The sequence below is a fragment of the Pollicipes pollicipes genome, unplaced genomic scaffold (assembly GCF_011947565.3).
Source record: "Pollicipes pollicipes isolate AB1234 unplaced genomic scaffold, Ppol_2.1 Scaffold_5724;HRSCAF=6776_pilon_pilon_pilon, whole genome shotgun sequence".
In the NCBI taxonomy this organism is placed as follows: Eukaryota; Metazoa; Arthropoda; class Thecostraca; order Pollicipedomorpha; family Pollicipedidae; genus Pollicipes; species Pollicipes pollicipes.
In genome coordinates this window covers 13,410,444-13,428,691 of record NW_023596746.1, presented here as the reverse complement: position 1 = coordinate 13,428,691, position 18,248 = coordinate 13,410,444, and the positions used below count along the sequence as shown (strand labels likewise).

General features: G+C 53.3%; 1 protein-coding gene across 1 annotated transcript in view; it reads right to left on the bottom strand.

Moving 5' to 3' along the window:
• LOC119103834 (arrestin domain-containing protein 17) overlaps positions 1–17,956 on the bottom strand; it is a 31,933-nt gene extending 13,977 nt beyond the window's left edge. Inside the window, exons 1-3 of the mRNA XM_037227501.1 lie at positions 17,635–17,956; positions 10,062–10,178; positions 100–317 (exon numbers count right to left, since the gene is read on the bottom strand). Coding sequence (XP_037083396.1) covers positions 100–317; positions 10,062–10,178; positions 17,635–17,755 — 456 coding nt within the window. The 5' untranslated portion in view covers positions 17,756–17,956. The remainder of the gene's footprint in view (positions 1–99; positions 318–10,061; positions 10,179–17,634) is intronic.
• Positions 17,957–18,248: the final 292 nt, after the last annotated feature.

The window sequence follows — 18,248 nt, the reverse complement described above, 5'->3', positions numbered from 1 at the left end:
TGACTCGCCGCCAGTACTAAGGCTCCAGCAGTCTGTCGGTTCCTCTCACTCACCGCCAGCACTGGAGACTCAAACAGTCTGCCGGTTCTTCCCACTCACCGCCAGCACTGGAGGCTCCACATTCAGATCGATCGGGTTCATAACGATGAAGACCTGCTGGTTTTTGTGCACGAGCCCGCCGTCCTCCTTAATAGCGGCCTTGCAAAAGAACTGGACCCAGCCATGCTTCCCCAGGAAAGTCGACGGCAGGCCCAGCGGCAGGCCCAGCTTGAATGGGAAGCTGTGAATGCCGGCCGACAGCAGGACAGGCGCGTGTCCTGCAAACAGAGGAGGCAGGCGGTCAACATCATATCCGTGAAGTTTGCTGTGCATTATGCAGTTTATTTAGTGTCGGGCTCCATTTTGGCCGAAATCCGTCACATGGCCCGTTACGGCGTACCATCACCGAAAATCTGATGTATGCTTTTCAATATCACGTCCCCCTCAACATTGAACCCAACGCCAAATTACAGGGAGATTAATACCACCAAAAATATATCATCCTATTTCGGTTTTTAAATGACAATATTCACATATGTATGGGCTAGCGTTCGTAAAAATACTGGTATCTCAAGACCATTCTTCAATTCGATTGACCGAGAATTCCACATCGCCCCAAAGTTACCGGCCGATTTTTGTCTTCCGCGCATAAAATAGCCTCTGAAAAGAAGTACTGATCTCTCATGGTTACCATTCAAGGTCAAATTCAGGCTGGAATGATAAGGAATTCGACATCACCCAAAAGTCACCGGCCAATTTCAGATTATTAACACGCGCTCGGGTGGGGGTAAAATTGACCCCCCGAAGGTTTCTCCGGAATGGTTTCCGAAAGGTGTTGGTTTTAAAATTGGCATAGCCACGCCAAATTTGGCACAGCTGTGCACAGTTAAACAGTGAATCGTCTGGCATCAAACACTTGGATGCATTTTGTAAGGTCGCTGACCTATGGCAGGTGAAAGTCAGGCCATGGTTTCAGCGAAGACAATTTCTATGGAATCGTTCAATCTGATCCAGCAACGGAGTGTTAGACGAAGCCAAACATTTCTGAGCTATTTTTCGCAACAAAAAATTGAATGAACATATCGAATTGATCTAAGGTCATGTATGAAAGTCATTTCAAGGTCAAAACCAACCCGTTTTATTACTCTAGGGCCTGTTGTATGAAATAGTATCTGGTGCTCATTTCAGGTTCATTGATAATAGGAACCACATTATACGCCTTCCATGAACTTCTTAATGGTCGGAATAGGTAACTGACACAGAATGACCCACGTCAACATTTGTTTTAGAAACATACCACCCAGCGAAATCTTTGTCGCTTATTCAAATGGAAATCTCAAGGCGGTCCTATAAAATTTTGGTCACCATGACCGCCAAAAGGTCAAGCAAGGTCACTGACCTTAAATGCGCACTTGAACTTCTGCTTTGAACAGGTATCTAGGTTCTAGGGAATCTTTGGAAACCAACCTGGAGATTGGCCTTGTTTGACCTTACTTGACTCGAAGGTCATGACCTAGGAATCTCAAACTTTGACCTAGGTAAATTCACGTATACGTCAGCACACCCTGTGAATTTGGTGTCTCTTAGTTACTGAGATCTCAGAGGGGTCAAATCGACCCTCCAACCCGAGCAAAGGGTATCGAACCGGCCACCCGGGCGCGTGTTGAGCATCAGCATATCCACCAATGCACGAAATAGCGGCCGTCAAGAAATCGTGACCTTTCAAAGCCACCATTCAAGGTTAGATGATCGGCAATTAAGTCACCGGCCGATTTCAAAATCCTAAGGATTAGAATGTTCCCCAGCGCATAAACTAGTGGGCGCCAAGAAGTCATGAGCTCTCAAAGTCTCACTTCAAGGTCGAATTCAGGTTCAAATGACGGGGAACCCCACATCACCCAAAATGTACCGGCCGATTTCAGATTTACAAGCATCAGAACATTTATTAGCGCATGAAGTAGCGTTCTTCAAAGAGTCATGACCTGTGACGGTTGTCCTTCAACTTCAAATGACCAGAAATTTCAAACCGTTCAAATCTTGTCAGCCAATTTGGGATTCTTACGCATCAGAATCTCTGTAGCGCATAAACAAGCGCCGTTTTAAAAATCGTTTGGTCTCTCATTGTTACTCTGCTCCAGTCTCGTGATTGATTGATTGATCTCGTGATTGACTGTCTCACGTGATTGTCTCTCATTGCCACAGACATCGGCCGGTAACTTTCGGGTAATGTGGTGTTCCCAGTCAGTTGACTTTGAAAAATGACATTAAGAGGTCAGGACTTCTTAAAGGCCGCTATGTAATGAGTTGGCAAATATTTTGATCCTTAAATACTCGAAATCGGCCGTTAACTTTTGGGTGGTGTAAAGTTCTCCGTCACTTGAGCCTGAATTCAACCTTTAAGTATGAACTAGAGGGCTCAGGACTGTTATGAGACAGGACTGTGACGGACGCTAGTTCATGCACTGGTTGATATCCCAGTTCAGATTCGGTGCTCTCGTACCAGAATTGACCACGTGACGTGTTTCCAGCGAAATCAGAGCTCGCTGCTAAATAAACCACTAAAAAATCACTGACGTCACGTGTACGTCTACGTTGCTAGAAATTAGCCTGCTCTGGCTCGCGAAAGCATTTAAAAACCGCTGGGCAGCTCTGCAAGTGTTGACTCTGAAGAATGTCTCTTCTGAAGGCTAAATACGCCTGCGCACGTTTGTGTGACAGGCCAGTGCGGGCTAGACAACACATCAATGCAGGCCGCTGCCTTACAGTCGAGTTGCTGGTAAGTGGATGACTGAACGACCTGAGTACTTGAAGTAAAAAAGACCCCTCTCCCATAGTATAAGCTGTCCCTCGTTATCTCTAGCTAGCCAGCTTACTGCATTTATCCCGGCGAGTAGACCCAATTGGCGTGATGAAGGGCATCATACAACAAACTGAAGTCAACAAAATCATGTGATATTTACATGCGCACACTAGTGCATGTAACACAGTGCACTTCAGCAGCTCGTGCAAGACTGCTGAGTTTTGTAACCGGCACAGCGCGATCTTAATATCCGCCGTCTTCTATCGAAGCGAGCCGTTCTTCGGCCCTTGAGGCAGAGCTGTCATACTGGCGCGGGGAAATTTGCTTATCGTGAGACACATCAGCTCATCGTTCACACATATCGCGCTTTTGTTGAGCAGCGTGAATATGGCCTGTTACTTGTGCCTACATAATTCATGCGTCAAACAATGGATAGCTTCGAATTATGACAGTTTCGTGCTTTTCAGAGCAAGCAGCACAACATTTGGAGACGGACTGCTCGTTGCGGGACGAGGCACGACGATAATTTTACGTTAGATGAGTCGGCATCGTTTTAATACGCATGTTTCTAGAAGTACACAGACATCGCTGTAATGGTCTCCTAGTGATCGATGGGATATTGAAGCCTCCTGTCATCACGTTCGGTCTGTTGTTTAGCCGTCGTCGTCACTGCGTCTACACGATGCACCTGAGGCTATATGGCGTCGCCTGCCTCCCAGCGTGGCAGGAAGGCTGAGCGCCGCCAGGAATCGAACCCAGCACTCCCGTTATTAGGTAGGTAACAGACATATAACTAATCCTCGTTCAATTGTGCGTTTATTGCGAGAGGCAGCTTAAGTGCTTAGGATGAAGTGTCATAACATTGCTGCGAATGATAATTGTGTCAAGTCCGCTTCCTGCGTCGGAGAAAAGTGCTGCAGGGTTCGTGCCGGAGCTTCCGGACATTAGGCCTGCTGCGGCTGCCGCAGCCGCCAGCCCCTTCCATTCAAGGCTATCAGCTTTCATGATAGCATCGACCTTTGCTAGGGCTCCAGAATGGCATACGGCACGACACCAGAGGCCACATCCCGTCACGCTGGACGACAACAGAGGCCACATCCGCCACACTGGACGGCAACAGAGGCCACATCCCGTCACGCTGGACGACAACAGAGGCCACATCCCGTCACATGGGACAACAACGGAGGCCGAATGTTGTCGAAATCTAGGACAGTGGGCGGTCCGCCGTCAACGTCCAGCGCCGGTTTCCCTTTGCCTGAGTGTGGGGTAGACGTGCCGACAGAGTCGGCCCGTCACGGTCCCGGGAGTCTCAGTCTCGTCACCACGGCGTCAGCACCAGAGACTGGAGCCAGCGGTGGGCCGAGCGTCCAGCTACCCAGACCAGCGGCGGGCCGAGGGTGCAGCTACCCAGACCAGCGGTTGGCATAGGGTCTAGCTGCCTTGACCAGCGGCGGGCCGAGGGTGCAGCTACCCAGACCAGCGGTTGGCATAGGGTCTAGCTGCCTTGACCAGCGGCGGGCCGAGGGTGCAGCTACCAAGACCAGCGGTTTGCCCACCGCCCAGCTACCCAGACCAGCGGCGAGCCGAGGGTCTAGCTGCCTAGACCAGCGGCGGGCCGAGGGTGCAGCTGCCGAGACCAGCGGTGGCCCTAGGGTAGAGCTGCCTAGACCAGCGGCGGGCTTAGGGTCTAGCTGCCTAGACCAGCGGCGGGCCGAGGGTGCAGCTACCCAGACCAATGGCGGGCCGAGCGTCTAGCTGCCTGTCGTGGACGTCCCCAGCCGGTGGCAGACGTCCCTAGCCAGCGACAGACGTCCCTAGCCAGCGACAGACGTCCCCAGCCGGCGACAGACGTCCCCAGCCGGCGGCAGACATCCCCAGCCTGTGGCAGACGTCTCCAGCCGGTGACAGACGTCCCTAGCCGGCGACAGACGTCCCCAGCCGGCGGCAGACGTCCCCAGCCGGCGACAGACGTCCCCAGCCGGCGGCAGACATCCCCAGCCGGCGGCAGACATCCCCAGCCTGTGGCAGACGTCCCCAGCCGGCGACAGACGTCCCCAGCCGGCGGCAGACATCCCCAGCCGGCAGCAGACATCCCTAGCCGGCGACAGACGTCCCCAGCCGGCGGCAGACGTCCCCAGCCGGCGACAGACGTCCCCAGCCGGCGGCAGACGTCCCCAGCCGGCGACAGACGTCCCCAGCCGGCGGCAGACATCCCCAGCCTGTGGCAGACGTCTCCAGCCGGCGACAGACGTCCCCAGCCTGTGGCAGACGTCTCCAGCCGGCGACAGACGTCCCCAGCCGGCGGCAGACGTCTCCAGCCGGCGACAGACGTCCCCAGCCGGCGACAGACGTCCCCAGCCGGCGACAGACGTCCCCAGCCGGCGACAGACGTCCCCAGCCGGCGGCAGACGTCTCCAGCCGGCGACAGACGTCCCCAGCCGGCGGCAGACGTCCCCAGCCGGCGACAGACGTCCCCAGCCGGCGACAGACGTCCCCAGCCGGCGGCGAACCGGGGACAGCGCTCTCGCCGGCCCGTGCTTCCTCCAGACCTAGATTCGACACAGCTGTGAGGGCCCGGGAGACAATGGCGCTGTGGTGATGAACCGCCGTGCGCTCCGCGGCTAACGTGGCGCACCGCGCCGCAGCCGGGCCGGAATGGGGTCGGCTGTGCCGAGTCTGCAGTCCGGCCGACCGAGGACGCGTGGCGCCGCCCCGCCTGGCGCGGGCGAGGGGCGGCCCTGTACCGGGGAACCCCGGAGCACCGTGGAGCGCCGGCCGCCGTGGTCACGGCGGTGGCCGCCACTGGGCTTGACCATTGTCGCCTTTGGGCCCATTCGTGGCTGCCTCGGTATAGGCTGACGTAGCACCGATTGAGATGTAGGCTTTAACGCAGAGAATTGTGTATTGTTTGGTGGTAGTGAGCCTTTGGCTATATTAGAATGTGGATAAATTCAAATTTTGGTCCCGCGCTCCTTTATAAACTAAGAAGACGGAGTGTGACTGTACAAGTTGGCCGCCCGCACCTGACAGGTTGGTTGCTTGCGCCTGACATCGTTCACTCTGGAGCTGGAACATGTGGAGTGTATCTCCACATGTATCTACCGGGGCATCAGACTGATGCACAAGGTCTGTTCCAGCCTGAGCTGGCGGTAGAAACTTTCAGATGTCCTCGAATTCGACAAGAAATAGCATCGTTTGCTCATGAATTGATCAGTAAACACCAATTTTCAAATTATGAGGCAAACAAGTTGCGGTTATGTAGCTGTGCGGTTTGTCCTAATGGTGAGATGCGGCCGGCCGAGGTCCTGGGACGCAGTACGCCCGCACAAAACCACGTGATTTATCACCCGGAGTACCCAACAATTCGCTATTATCAACGTGACTTCTGACGACTTCACATACGGGCTCATTTCCCGCAGTCGCATGTGAGCCGCTGGACCCGCATGCCCGGAGGCGTCCAACGTCGACGACAGACGCGGTGTACTGTGGGTGGCGCGTCCGCCTGGCCGTCGCTTGACGCTGCGTCACATGTTGTGTGACGTCACCGGGTACTGGGTGACGTCACTGGGTGTGTCACTGGATACGCAACTGAAAGTTGAGCATGAGACCTTCATTTGGAAGCCCTCGCTTCAGCATGCAAACGATGTTACTGATGTTCTGCAGTCGGACGTTGTGAGCGGCGCCTCGTGAAAAGATCGTTATCGTTACAGTCTGCCATGCCAGTCCATACTTACTGCCGCCGCCGGTATTTCTGGATTTCCTTCCAGACTTTCATCATTTTTTAATTGATCTATCAGCAGACAGTTGAGGCTATCCCTGTTCTCGAGATGCCGATTTGCTCTTCACGATCCCGCAAAATTCAGAGCATGGCACCTCCCATGGGCATGTTCCGCCACTGCGCGTACCACAGACTGGCTGCCGTCCGGTCCGGTCCCAGCGGTGTTACGGACGACCAACGGACGTCTCCAAGAGCGGCGACACACCGACACTCCGCGGCCTTCATTCCTGCAAGCCCCACAGCAGTTGGACGTGCGCAGTGGGAGACGACCGAGTTTGTGGGATTGTGCGCGTATTTTTCGGGGTGCAGACCACACAGGATCACTGGCCTGGCCACGGCGTTCGTAGGCATGACGTATAATAAAAACAACACATTCTATTTTTTACTCTAGGCCATCGGCCTATCCACAGGGAGCACTGAAATGCCAGAAAAAAACTGGATCGAACCGGCCTACTGCGCTTAGATTTCCATGCGTGCCTTGCTAATTCTTCTCCGCTTTAGCTTTGATTGTGTCTCTGAAAGCCAAATTTACATATGTTTACTCAAGTAATTGCCTACTTTTCGCGTGGTAACCCAGTAAGGCTGTGCATTTTAGCAGGCGCTGACTTATCAGCATAATGTCTTTTTCAACCTGGATGGTGGTTTCTTACCGCGGTGAGCTTATCGGCCAGCACCTACCCCACGGCTCACGTAATCACCTGACACCATCATCAGTTTACCCACCTGGCCCGGTGATAAACGGGACAAAAACGAGCCCGACACTGCCGGGGCCGCAAATAAACGGCCGAATCACCGGCACACATGTTAGGATGCGCCACCGGTGCTCCGCCGGCGCTTGGTTGTTGTTTGTCGTCGGCGCATCGGCCGGTTGTTTGTCGGCGTGTCGGCGCTCTAGTTGGCCAGCGCGGGCTCGGGAGAGAGCGCGAACGAGGCGAAAACGGCCGGCCGGGTATGAGCCATGGCGCCATGGAATTGTGGAGCATGAGTCACCGAAGAGGTTGTCACATGATAGACATCATGGCCATGGCATGGCAGGTATATTTATGCCTGTTAAAACAAACAACTACTTCAAGCCATATTTCAGGGTATTGATTAAATGGCTGCCTGTATTTTTCAGAGATGCGTAGAGAAACAAATATCTGTTCTATTGAGTCAATGAAACTTCATTTCAATCAATATTCAGCAAGCATCTCCTTGACTATCTACGTAATCATACGTCATGAAAGATGGGTCATTGTATAGTGATTGCATGAATCACGGAATAAATGTGTCGCCGTTGTGGACCAGCGAGGACGGTGATTGACGGCAAGAATGGGAGAGACGTCGACATGCGACGTTTGCGCCATATCCAGGGCCAAAAGAAAGGACACGGTGCCGCGCGATTCTCATGATACGGTCCTCAGCCACGCGGAGTACGAGTAGCCGGCGTGTCGGCGCGAGGACAGGAGCAAAGACTGCTTACTAGCACGGAGGAAGCTCCAATAACTCCCTGCCCACTGCCCCATACAGACAACCTTCGGCAGGATCCCACTATCATGCCCATTGGCACATAGCCGACATGAACGGCGTATGACAGGAAAGATGCGGCCGGGAAGATGTCAGGCTACTGCACGGTCGAACCAGACTCAAGAGTCTGCCCAGACACGTGGGGAGCATTAAAACCTGCTGACTATTGAACCAGGCTCCGCGCGGGGCGAACAAGGCATTTCAAGTTTCCCGGAGAGTGGCTAATTGGAGTTTTTTAATCTATCTTTTATTTGAATGCCTCGTCATGGAAGTCATGACTTTGTGTGACAAAGTATCTTTCCACTAATCGCAGCATTTTGAGAACAACACCAAACACATGGCATCCCATGTTGTATTCATTATCTTTTTATACCCTGCGTGTCAGCAGAATTTCGCGATCAACTTCGACGCCGACCTAGATTTCGGTCCTGTTCAAGTCTGGTACAAGACAGTATACTGGGTGAGGTCAAATTTGACATTCACCAGATCAGAGCGAGAGTGGTGAATCATACAGCCTTTACTGTGCAGTCGGTGGTGAAGCCTCCACACTTACTGTCTACCAAGAAAAATCGTTTTAAGTTCTGACAAATTTAAACAGTTGCAAAGCTTAGGGAGATAATCCTAGATACGACTCCAAACTTAAACGTTTGAATTTATAAAGACATTCACATAGTTCATCCGAGAACGGCGGTAAATGTGAAGAATGCCACCGAATAGGTGGTCCATGGGCAAGTCCTGGAACCAACTGCACATCCCGCGGGGCACGCAACCAGACGGGGGATAGCTTACGGAGAGCTGTCAGTTATGACCACAAAAATTTGGACTTCTGAGCAGACACGTCTTGCAACCAATAGGGATAAGACAGATCAATGCGTCAACAAGTTTGTGCTTTATTGGAGTTGACTGGGTGGAGATTCGGTGGTATATCGACCGGGATCTAGTGAAAAGGCACGTCCAGCGTTTCAACGACATCGGCACACCGTCGCTGCGACACCGACACACTGTCGCTGCGACACCGAGTACCAAATACCTCGGCCCGGCGTCTGGCCGCGAGATACTGCTCTTCCGCTTCACGCCAAGTGCTTTCACCATCTTACCGAATGGGGTGAATACGATAAAAGAATCCGTACGAAAAGTAACGATCCAGTCGCGCCACACCTACCATTTGTATTCGTTTTTATTTGAATGGCTCGTTTAACGCGACGCAAACACGTGGTCATCTAGTTTGTCTTAATTTTGTGCAGTATTTCATAATTGTCATTAAAGTCGGGACCCAACATAATATTTCTATCGCTTAAGTGTAGGCTGCATCCCAGTTATCAAATTTGTTACTTTTTACGAATGCTCGTATTGCAGTTTGATTGGCATATTATGTACTTCCACTGCGTAAAATTTGTGGTCCTATGCTCACTTTAACTATCTTTAAATCCTCTTCCAAACTGGGAAGAACTGGCTATCTACATGTATGCATATCTACATGGCCATCTACGCCTTTGACGCTTTCATATCGTTTTTCACTAAACTACATGATGTAAGAAAATTGCATATTTTGTTCAGGCTTTGCAATTCAGTGACACTGCATCCGCAGCTTGCGTTAATGGAAGCGCAAACCACGTGCAGCAGGCGATGGGCTCGCTGACAAAGGGAAGCACAACCCGAGCCGAGCCCAGCGTGCCTCTGCGTGACGTGACGTCGAGTCACGTGGCCGCCGGTCGTGACGTGGCCGGTCGTGACGTGACGTCGTGTCACGGCCCGCCTCAGGCGTGGCGTTACGCCAGCACGTGGTTCTGCAGTGATGTCACACTGCTGTGAGCGGCCCCGTGTGACGAAACCAGCCCGAGGACCGGGGCGGCCGCTCTCCTGGCCCCCGGCTTCCCCGGCCATAGTCTCAGATCATACCCGTGCTCAGCTCAGTTTCGCTTAGTTTGTCTTACTTACCGTGCTCGCCGAGAAGCCTCATTTTGAAGTCGATGTAGTTTTCCTTGTCGGTGTGCCTCTGGTTCTGGTTGTCACTAACTTTGACAGTACCTTCGCCCACCACGTGGAAGAAAACTCCTGAAAAAGAACACAAGTTGATGTAATAAACGGGTTTCTAGGCACGTAGGTATGCAATTTTAAACGTTAATGTTGCTAGTCATTTGCTTGTTACGACTAGCATGACCAGGTACACTAATTATTCGCTCAGCACACAGTCGTTGGAGCCCATTAGTGAATTTTCAGTTCTTCCAGCACTTCCACGAGAGCTTCTTGAATATGGACCGTTCCGCTCAATTAAAGTGACGAACAGAAGAGAGTTCTCGTGATGAACGAACCTCTTAAAAATTATTTCTCTCAACGCTCCTCACGAATGACCAATTGACGGCCATTTTCATCCATCAGGCTTTTGTCAAAACGCCGGGGAACACGCGCGGCGCCGTCGCGCGACATCGCTCATCCATTGGTGAGATTGGCGGCCGTGATGGATGGGAGCCGGGGCAGCCGGCGGCGGCCGGGCGGCGACGGGGCGCGGCCATTCCTCAGGCCGACCGGCATGTCCTGGGACCGGCCGGCATGCCCTGGGACCGGCCGGCATGTCCTGGGACCGGCCGGCATGCCCTGGGACTGGCCGGCATGTCCTGGGACCGACTGACAGGTCCTGGGCCCGGCCGGCAGGTCTTGGGACCGGCCGGCCTCACGGTATCGTCGGTCGTGGCCCGGCCCGACGCCAGCTCGTGCGGGCGGTCTGCGGCACAGCCCGGCTGGCTTTATATAGGGGCGTTGGAGGCGCTGGGTACTGTTATGTGCGTCGTTCATGTTACCGGGATGATTTGGAGAGGTGTTTGGTACGGCTAAAAGGCCTCGTTATTCTCAGTTATAATGGCTCGGTGGGAAAAAGGTGAAGTCATTGTCACGGCTAACAAATGGACCGTATTGGGATGGGAGCGATCTGTATGAGAACTGCACGGAAGGTTTGGTATGAACTGTATGGAAAAACGGCGATAGGCGTGCTAATAGGTATGCAAACAGGCGGCCACTTGATCCATGCAAGCCTTCGACATTCTCGTTTAAATCATGTGGTAGCCACTTAAGTTCCTTGTGCTAAAACATCTCTAATAATTGCATTTTTTAGCTCAGTCGCTGAGAAGCAAACAAAGATTCAGTGACACTTTCGCAATCGTACCAGAATGCACTAAACAAGGACCGTTTGTCCGAATTCGGCTATTTTGTGAGACATCTATCCAGGTCACCAAACCAACTTCAAAAACTCAGGCACGCCGAGCGCTATTGTTGAGGGCCGTGGGGCGCGGCTGAGCGGATGTGGGAGCCAGCGCGGCCGCCGCTCGACACGCGAGAGGACCGGCCAGGTCACGCCGGGGTCACCTCCTGGCCGCCGGCGGTCATGTGCGGCTGTCGCGGCCTCATGACGACCAGTCCGCATTGTCTGGTCGGAGAGTGCGCCGACCGGCCCGCGGCCACTGGATGGGCCTAGCTCTCGAAGGATGGGGTCGCAGTTGTGCGGCTCACGTGAGGAGAGGCGACGCACAAAAAGTCGGAGCGGAACCGCCAGCGTGCTTGTAAACGCGCCAGCCACAGCCAGTGGGGTCACGAATACACCCGTGCCACCCATCGGTCGCCCCAGTTAACAGAACACTGCTGGGAATACGTTTGGGCGGCGCACGAACTGACGCGGCTAACAGGACATTCCGGCGAACAAACTGGTCACGCAGTTCTGTTACAGAGCGTGGAGAAAGGTACCAGCCGGACCGTAAACAATCGCGCACTCTGTGAACGCTAACGAAAGTCGACTGGAAAAGACGAGAGGAACGCGACTATGAATTACCCTACGTTGGCTGACAGAGCTCATTAATGGTAAACCCATCCTATAACTCCGCTCTTACATAGTTTATCTGTCTATTTAAGGCGTAAGCAATCCGCCGGCAAAGGTTCAATTGCGGAAGCAGGCCAGTTGTAAAAACCATAAATGCACGATACACACGGTAGCGCAGGCAGGGGGGGGGGCAAAGGAGCACGTACCGCCCCCCCCCCCCCCCCCGCTTAGGTTTTGAGGATTCTTTGCGACGATCGGGGACCCCTGAGTTGACATGGGCCTATATGTTGGTCATGCACCACCAGTACCGAACAGTTAGCTCTGTGTCGATGTGGGCCTGCTGGCCCACTTTCCAATCAGCTACAAAGCTGGGGCCAGGGATTTACACTGGTCGGGGCAGGACGGCGATAGATATAACAGGGGCCCGCAGTGCCCAGCAGAAGGTCCTGTGTTCGCAAGGGGCCCCGAGCCGGCCAAGGGTAGAGTTCTATGAGACCCGGAGGGGGGCCCGGGAGGTCCAGCAGAACCGACTATCAAGGGCTCGATTGGTGGGCATATGGGCCCGAAGGGCTGGCTGTCGGTCACTTAAAGAATAGCGGTCCGTAGGGCAGTGACCCAAAATATAAGTCAGAGATCCTCTTGCACTGTTTGAGAACCCCTGAGACAACACAGGTATCTCGGTCAGCCAGAGATCACGAGAACGAAGCAGTTGATTCCCTGTCAACCTAAACCCTGGGGACCCTCTCCCAGGAAGGATCAAGACCGGGGGCCACGGCTTGCATTCGTCTAGGTCCCTGAAACAATGGTTGGGACCCTGTGCCGGTCAGAGGCCCCAGCGCCTAACAGGGGTCGTATGTCAACTTGTGGTCCCAAGTCGGTCACAATCTTTGTTTAAGGTGTTCCGTAGAGGGAACGAAAGGCCCTCGGGACCAAAGATCAAGGGCCCGATTGGAAGGCTGAAGGGCCCAAAGGGTCACATTCAATGCCCCCGCCCGTAGGACCGTGATCTCAAATTTCAGTAAAAGGGTCTCTTGTACCGATTGGGGACCCCTGAGTCAAAACGTTTATTTATTTCGGCAAAAGATCACCAAAACCGAACAGTCGATTCCGTGTCGGTCTGAGCTCCCGGGCCCCATTTCTCAAGCAGGGACGAGGCCGGGCCCGCGATTTGCATTGGTCGGACCCCTGCAATAATGCGGGGCTCCTGTGTCGGCCAGGGGCCCAGTGCTTAACAGGGTGCTCTGTGTCAACAGGGGGCCTCGAGTCGGTCAGAGGGGCATTTGCTTAACAGGGCGGATAAAGGACCCGAATGGCATAGGACGTCTCGCGTTGGTTGGGGGCCTCTAACAATGAAAGGGGCAAGATAACTTATGACGAGTGTTCACGGTGAGAGAACGGAAGGGTCATGTGTCAGTCAGGACCCTCAGTACCCTATGGCAGGCCCTCAAGCCCAATTCCAGTATGGGCCCGTTAGGCCGAACTGGAGTCTATGCGCCAATTATTGCACCACTTGCAGGGATGAGGGATGTTTTGCGTCAATGAGGGTTTCTGCGTCGATCCAGGGCCAACTGTGCGTGTCAGAAGGCCTCCTACGGCAGGAAGAGACCAATGTGCTATGATGTATCCCTCTAAGGGCCTAAGGACCAGGGGATTCCGCTTCGTGACACCAGAAAGGCAGCCGTAAGACACTCTGCGGTGGAACGAAATGGACGTTCGGCTCCTAACCGGAAAAAGTAAGTGTTCTTATGTTCTAGTATGCCCCTTAGTGTTCTACTCAAGAGAAGCCCTTACACGAAAAAAGGGGTTTCATTAGCGTTGAAAAGAGTGAATCGAAATCAGTTTTTAAACAAACGAGGCCATGTCATGTTGGCCTGAGAACGTTCAGCCTCTTGCAGAATGGATTAGTGAAACAAATTACATCAAAAGGTTTGGACCTGCGCGCCCGAAATCTCAGGAGCAAGAGTAGCGATTGTCCGGGTTGCAGTTTCCGTAAAACTGAACGGCGTCAGCCACTGTAGATAGCACCACCCGCTCCGCGCGGGAAAGACTCGTGACACAATGTCTGTCTTTGCCTGTAATGTCCAAATGTCTTTCAAAATTAATTCGTTCAAAAAAACACTGGGGTACCTTTTAAAATGTTGAGGTTGCCCTCTGGACAAACTAACAGCTTCATCAACACGACAGATAGAGATTCTACCTTTACCCTCGCAGTTTCACCACCAGATTCCAGCCAGCACCATCTCGCGGTGCTGTAAATGCCAGTCCGTTTTAACATCAATCTAAAAATCGCGCCGGTGAAACATACGCCAGGACTACTCTCTGAATGTACGATTTGATTTCCTAAAGCGTTCAAATTTCCTGTTTTAGATGCATATCAGTTTCGTCCGCCCATTGGCCACGTGTTATCCGCGGGGCTGACGCTGCGCGGCTCACGAAGACCGCAGTGCCTGGCGTCGAGGTTTTTGTTACTAAAATTTGCGAGCACGCATGTTTAAAACTATGTACATAATTTGCATCACCAGTTGATTCTGACTGTATGTTGAACATTTCCAGGCAAACATGGCTTGGAAAGTTAACAGAAATTGCTGACCCGTTTTACATCATCATTAAGCCATACATATGGAACGATTCGTGGTAAATATGTGACATGATGACATGGCCTAACATTTTGACCAACAGTCTACATTCACGGGACCCTGATATCTCTGTAGAACCCAGATAAATATTATGAAGAAGCTTCTGAGTTCTGTCGCCATGGAAAGAGTCCACTAGGCCATTGTAAGATGGAGGGCGCTGGTGGTTTATTTCGTGCAATGGTTGAACACATGATTTTTCAGTTTATTGACAATGACACTCAGTCAGACTTTATATCGCGGTAGCTCCAGGTTTCTTTTCAAGTGAAGGAAGGCAACAAATGAAAAAATATAAAAAAGCACGCCTTCGAATGGGCAAAATTTGGCAATTTGGGCGCCGTTCAGTATCAGGGGCCCTTTGTCAACCATGTGCCCCAATTGCCAAGGCTGTGGCCGCGCGACTAGATACACACACAGACTAAAAATTTGCCTACACATATACACATTATGTAGCTATGAATAAGAAACACGGCAAAACATTGACGTTCGGCCAGGTGACGATTTGAGAACACTTCGCTTTTGAGGCAGGATTCGACAGCTGCAAAGCTGCGTGTGATACATGTGCCGCATGTGCCGCATGTGCTGTAGAAGCTGCTGCTGTTTTTGTTCCTCCTGCTCCGATGGGTGGTGACCCAGCTCGACCTCCCAGGAGCTGAAGGATTCGGTTTTCGGTGAAAGCAACATGGAGAGGTGACGGGAGCCGTCGCCACAAATGACGCTTCAGACAGCCATGGCCTAGGTAATCGGGGCTCGCCGCGCTTGGTGGGAACTGCGGAAATCCCTGGAATGCGGTAATTCAACATGGCGGTCCCGACACCAGCCTCGGTCCGACAGGTCCGACAGCAGCCTCGGTTTGGCAGCCCCAACACCAGCCTCAGTTTGACAGTCCCGACACCAGCGTCAGTCGAACAGGTCTGACACCGGCCTCGGTCCGACAGCCCCGACACCAGTCTCGGTTGGACAGTCCCGACACCAGGCTCAGTCCGATAGGTCCGATCGGTTTGACAGGTCTGACACCAGCCTCAGTTTGGCAGCCCCGACACCAGCCTCAGTTTGACAGTCCTGACACCAGCGTCAGCCTGACAGGTCTGACACCGGCCTCGGTCCGACAGCCCCGACACCAGCCTCGGTTGGACAGTCCCGACACCAGCCTCGGTCCGACAGGGCCGACACCAGCCTCGGTCCGACAGGTCCGACAAGCATCTCAGCCAGACGGTCAGCCCCGACACCAGCCTCGGTCCGACAGGTCCGCCGACAGCTCCGACATCAGTCTCAGCACACGCATCAGTGTCGGCCTGACTGCCGGACACGCGTCTGCCAGACCGGCCTCGTCAGCTCAAGGCCAGGCGGGAGAGAGGTATTTCCCGTGCGCGCGCCGGCGCGGCGGCCGCAGCTGGCGCCAGACTGGACCGGTTTGCGCTGACCCGTCCCCTTGCAGGGATACGAACACTTCCGCAAAAAGGCGACGTCCTGTTTCCTGTTTCTTGATGCATCCTTTGTCGTCTCCAGATAGGTGATCCCAACTGGTTGCGAGTGGTGTAGAGGAATGGGAGTGGTAAGTGCGACTAGCAAAGTTCTTTTTATTTCAACAGATTAAGATGGTATCATACGATTTGGTGGTACATCATTTACTGATTTCAGAGTTCTGAGCCAAATTGGCGAAAGACAAGTGCTAAGTGCAAAGTTTTCGAGGTGACAATAGGCGTGATCGAACTTTATAATCGAAACTGGTAGAAATTGCATTTACTGTGACAAACTCCTCACGCAGACGCAAGGCTACAGTCCGTGACGCCCTTTATCTCATGTTTGACCTGTGATAGCATATGAAAGACGCAAGGAAAATTTGCAGTATATGAAATGTAGAAAATCTCTACAGCTAATCCAGCATTAGGTCAGACATGGTAGACAAAGAGCCGAAAGTGCATTGAAATAATCCCACAAAAGTTATTTATCCATGCAGTGACGTGCTTTGCGGCGCTGAACCCTTCTCCTTGAGATAGGGACGTGTTTCTTCATTTGGCTGTTGGCAGTGAAGGAAGGCCTTCTTAATTTGATGGCTTGGGGGATTGGGAGGGCTATGGTAAAGTGATTCACGAAATGGGAAATTCCATGCATTCTACGCAGAATACATCATGCGTTAAGGCATTCATATCTTCTGCAAACACTTCGAGTAAGGAAAGCGGCATCTGTGGCGACTTTCGAAACTGTAGGCAAAGGCTTTAAGAAATGATAAAATATATCAGTGGCTGCCTTGACTTAATTCATTATTACCTACAGCTGCACGATATAGACGTTTACCAAAGCTAAAAGGGTAGGCCAAGGTCTGAACCGTTTTTTTCGTTGTTTTCATCACGTCAACCTAAGTTACTGTAAAAATGTGAATAGGGATAGCACGGAAGGGCCGGACTGATCATTAATGACATTGAAGCGAGCATGGCCAGGCCAACTGGCCAAGACGGGCTGCTGCCCAAGCCAGGTAGCACGTGTCCGTAAAGGTCTGTAGTCCCTGGTATGCTGGTCATGATGAATGCTTTGACTGAATGGCGCCAGGCCTCTCAAATATTTACTTTCACGAGGATGCAGATCTGTAGTGGGCGCCAAACTTTCGCGTACAGGCCATCGCCTGGCTCGCCAACATCATCAGCATCACAACTACACTTTTCTTCCCAGCGAGAGTGAAACGCTGCGGCACCTTCAGACCTACGCATTGACCCGGAAAAAATTGAAAACCTCTGTTGCGCATGTTTGGATTAGTTCCCCGATGAAACGCGTATGGCTAATATCACATTTATCTCAACCAACGTGCTTAACAGCTGGCGAGCCGTCTCCGTCCCTGCCGCCGCCGTTCGACTGCACCGCCCTGCGCTCCCGGCCAGTGCACTCTAGTGCCCCAGCCTCCACGCTCCCGGTCAGTGCACTCCAGTGCCCCAGCCTCCACGCTCCCGGCCAGGGCACTCCACTGCTCCAGCCTCCAGTGGCCTGAGCTCCCGGCTAGGGCACTCCAGTGCTCCAGCCTCCAGTGCGCTGCGCTCCCACCACGCGCTGCACGGCCGCGGCGGCGCGTTCTCACCTTGCACTGGCGTCTCATCCTCCAGCTCGACGAGAACCCGGCCGCTGACGAACTGGCCCGGGAAGTACAGCAGGTTCGCGTTGTCGAACAAAATCAGGAACTTGAGCAGCTTGCGCGGCATCGCGTCGCCTGGCGTGATACGCACGACAGAGTCGGCGGCGCGGGCGGACGCCGACGTGAAGGTCAGCAGCCCAGCCGAGCACGGCGCGGTCCCAGTCTGGCAGACGACACACAGCGCAACCGCATCCCTGGACAGCGACGGTGGGAGCTGCCTCTCAGGCCTTCCAGACGCACCTCGCGACACTGCGCCTCCACCCTCCTGGTGCCGCGCGCCCCTCACCACGCCTGAGCCGCCACCACTTTCGCCACGCACAGTTGGGGCCCCGAGAGCAAACGGTGGGAGTTGCCGTGGCACAGCGCGCCATCTAGTTGCGGTATCAATAGGTTGAACTTTTGAGGGCCTGAACATCTCAGCGAGGAGCGCGAGGTGGCGTGTGGTGTCGCGTGGGCAGCTGGCCCATAACGCCGATCAGGGACACCATGGGGGAAGTGAGCAGGTCTATGTCTGACTGATTCTACCAATACTGAACAGTCGGCTAAGTCTCCTCGAGGCC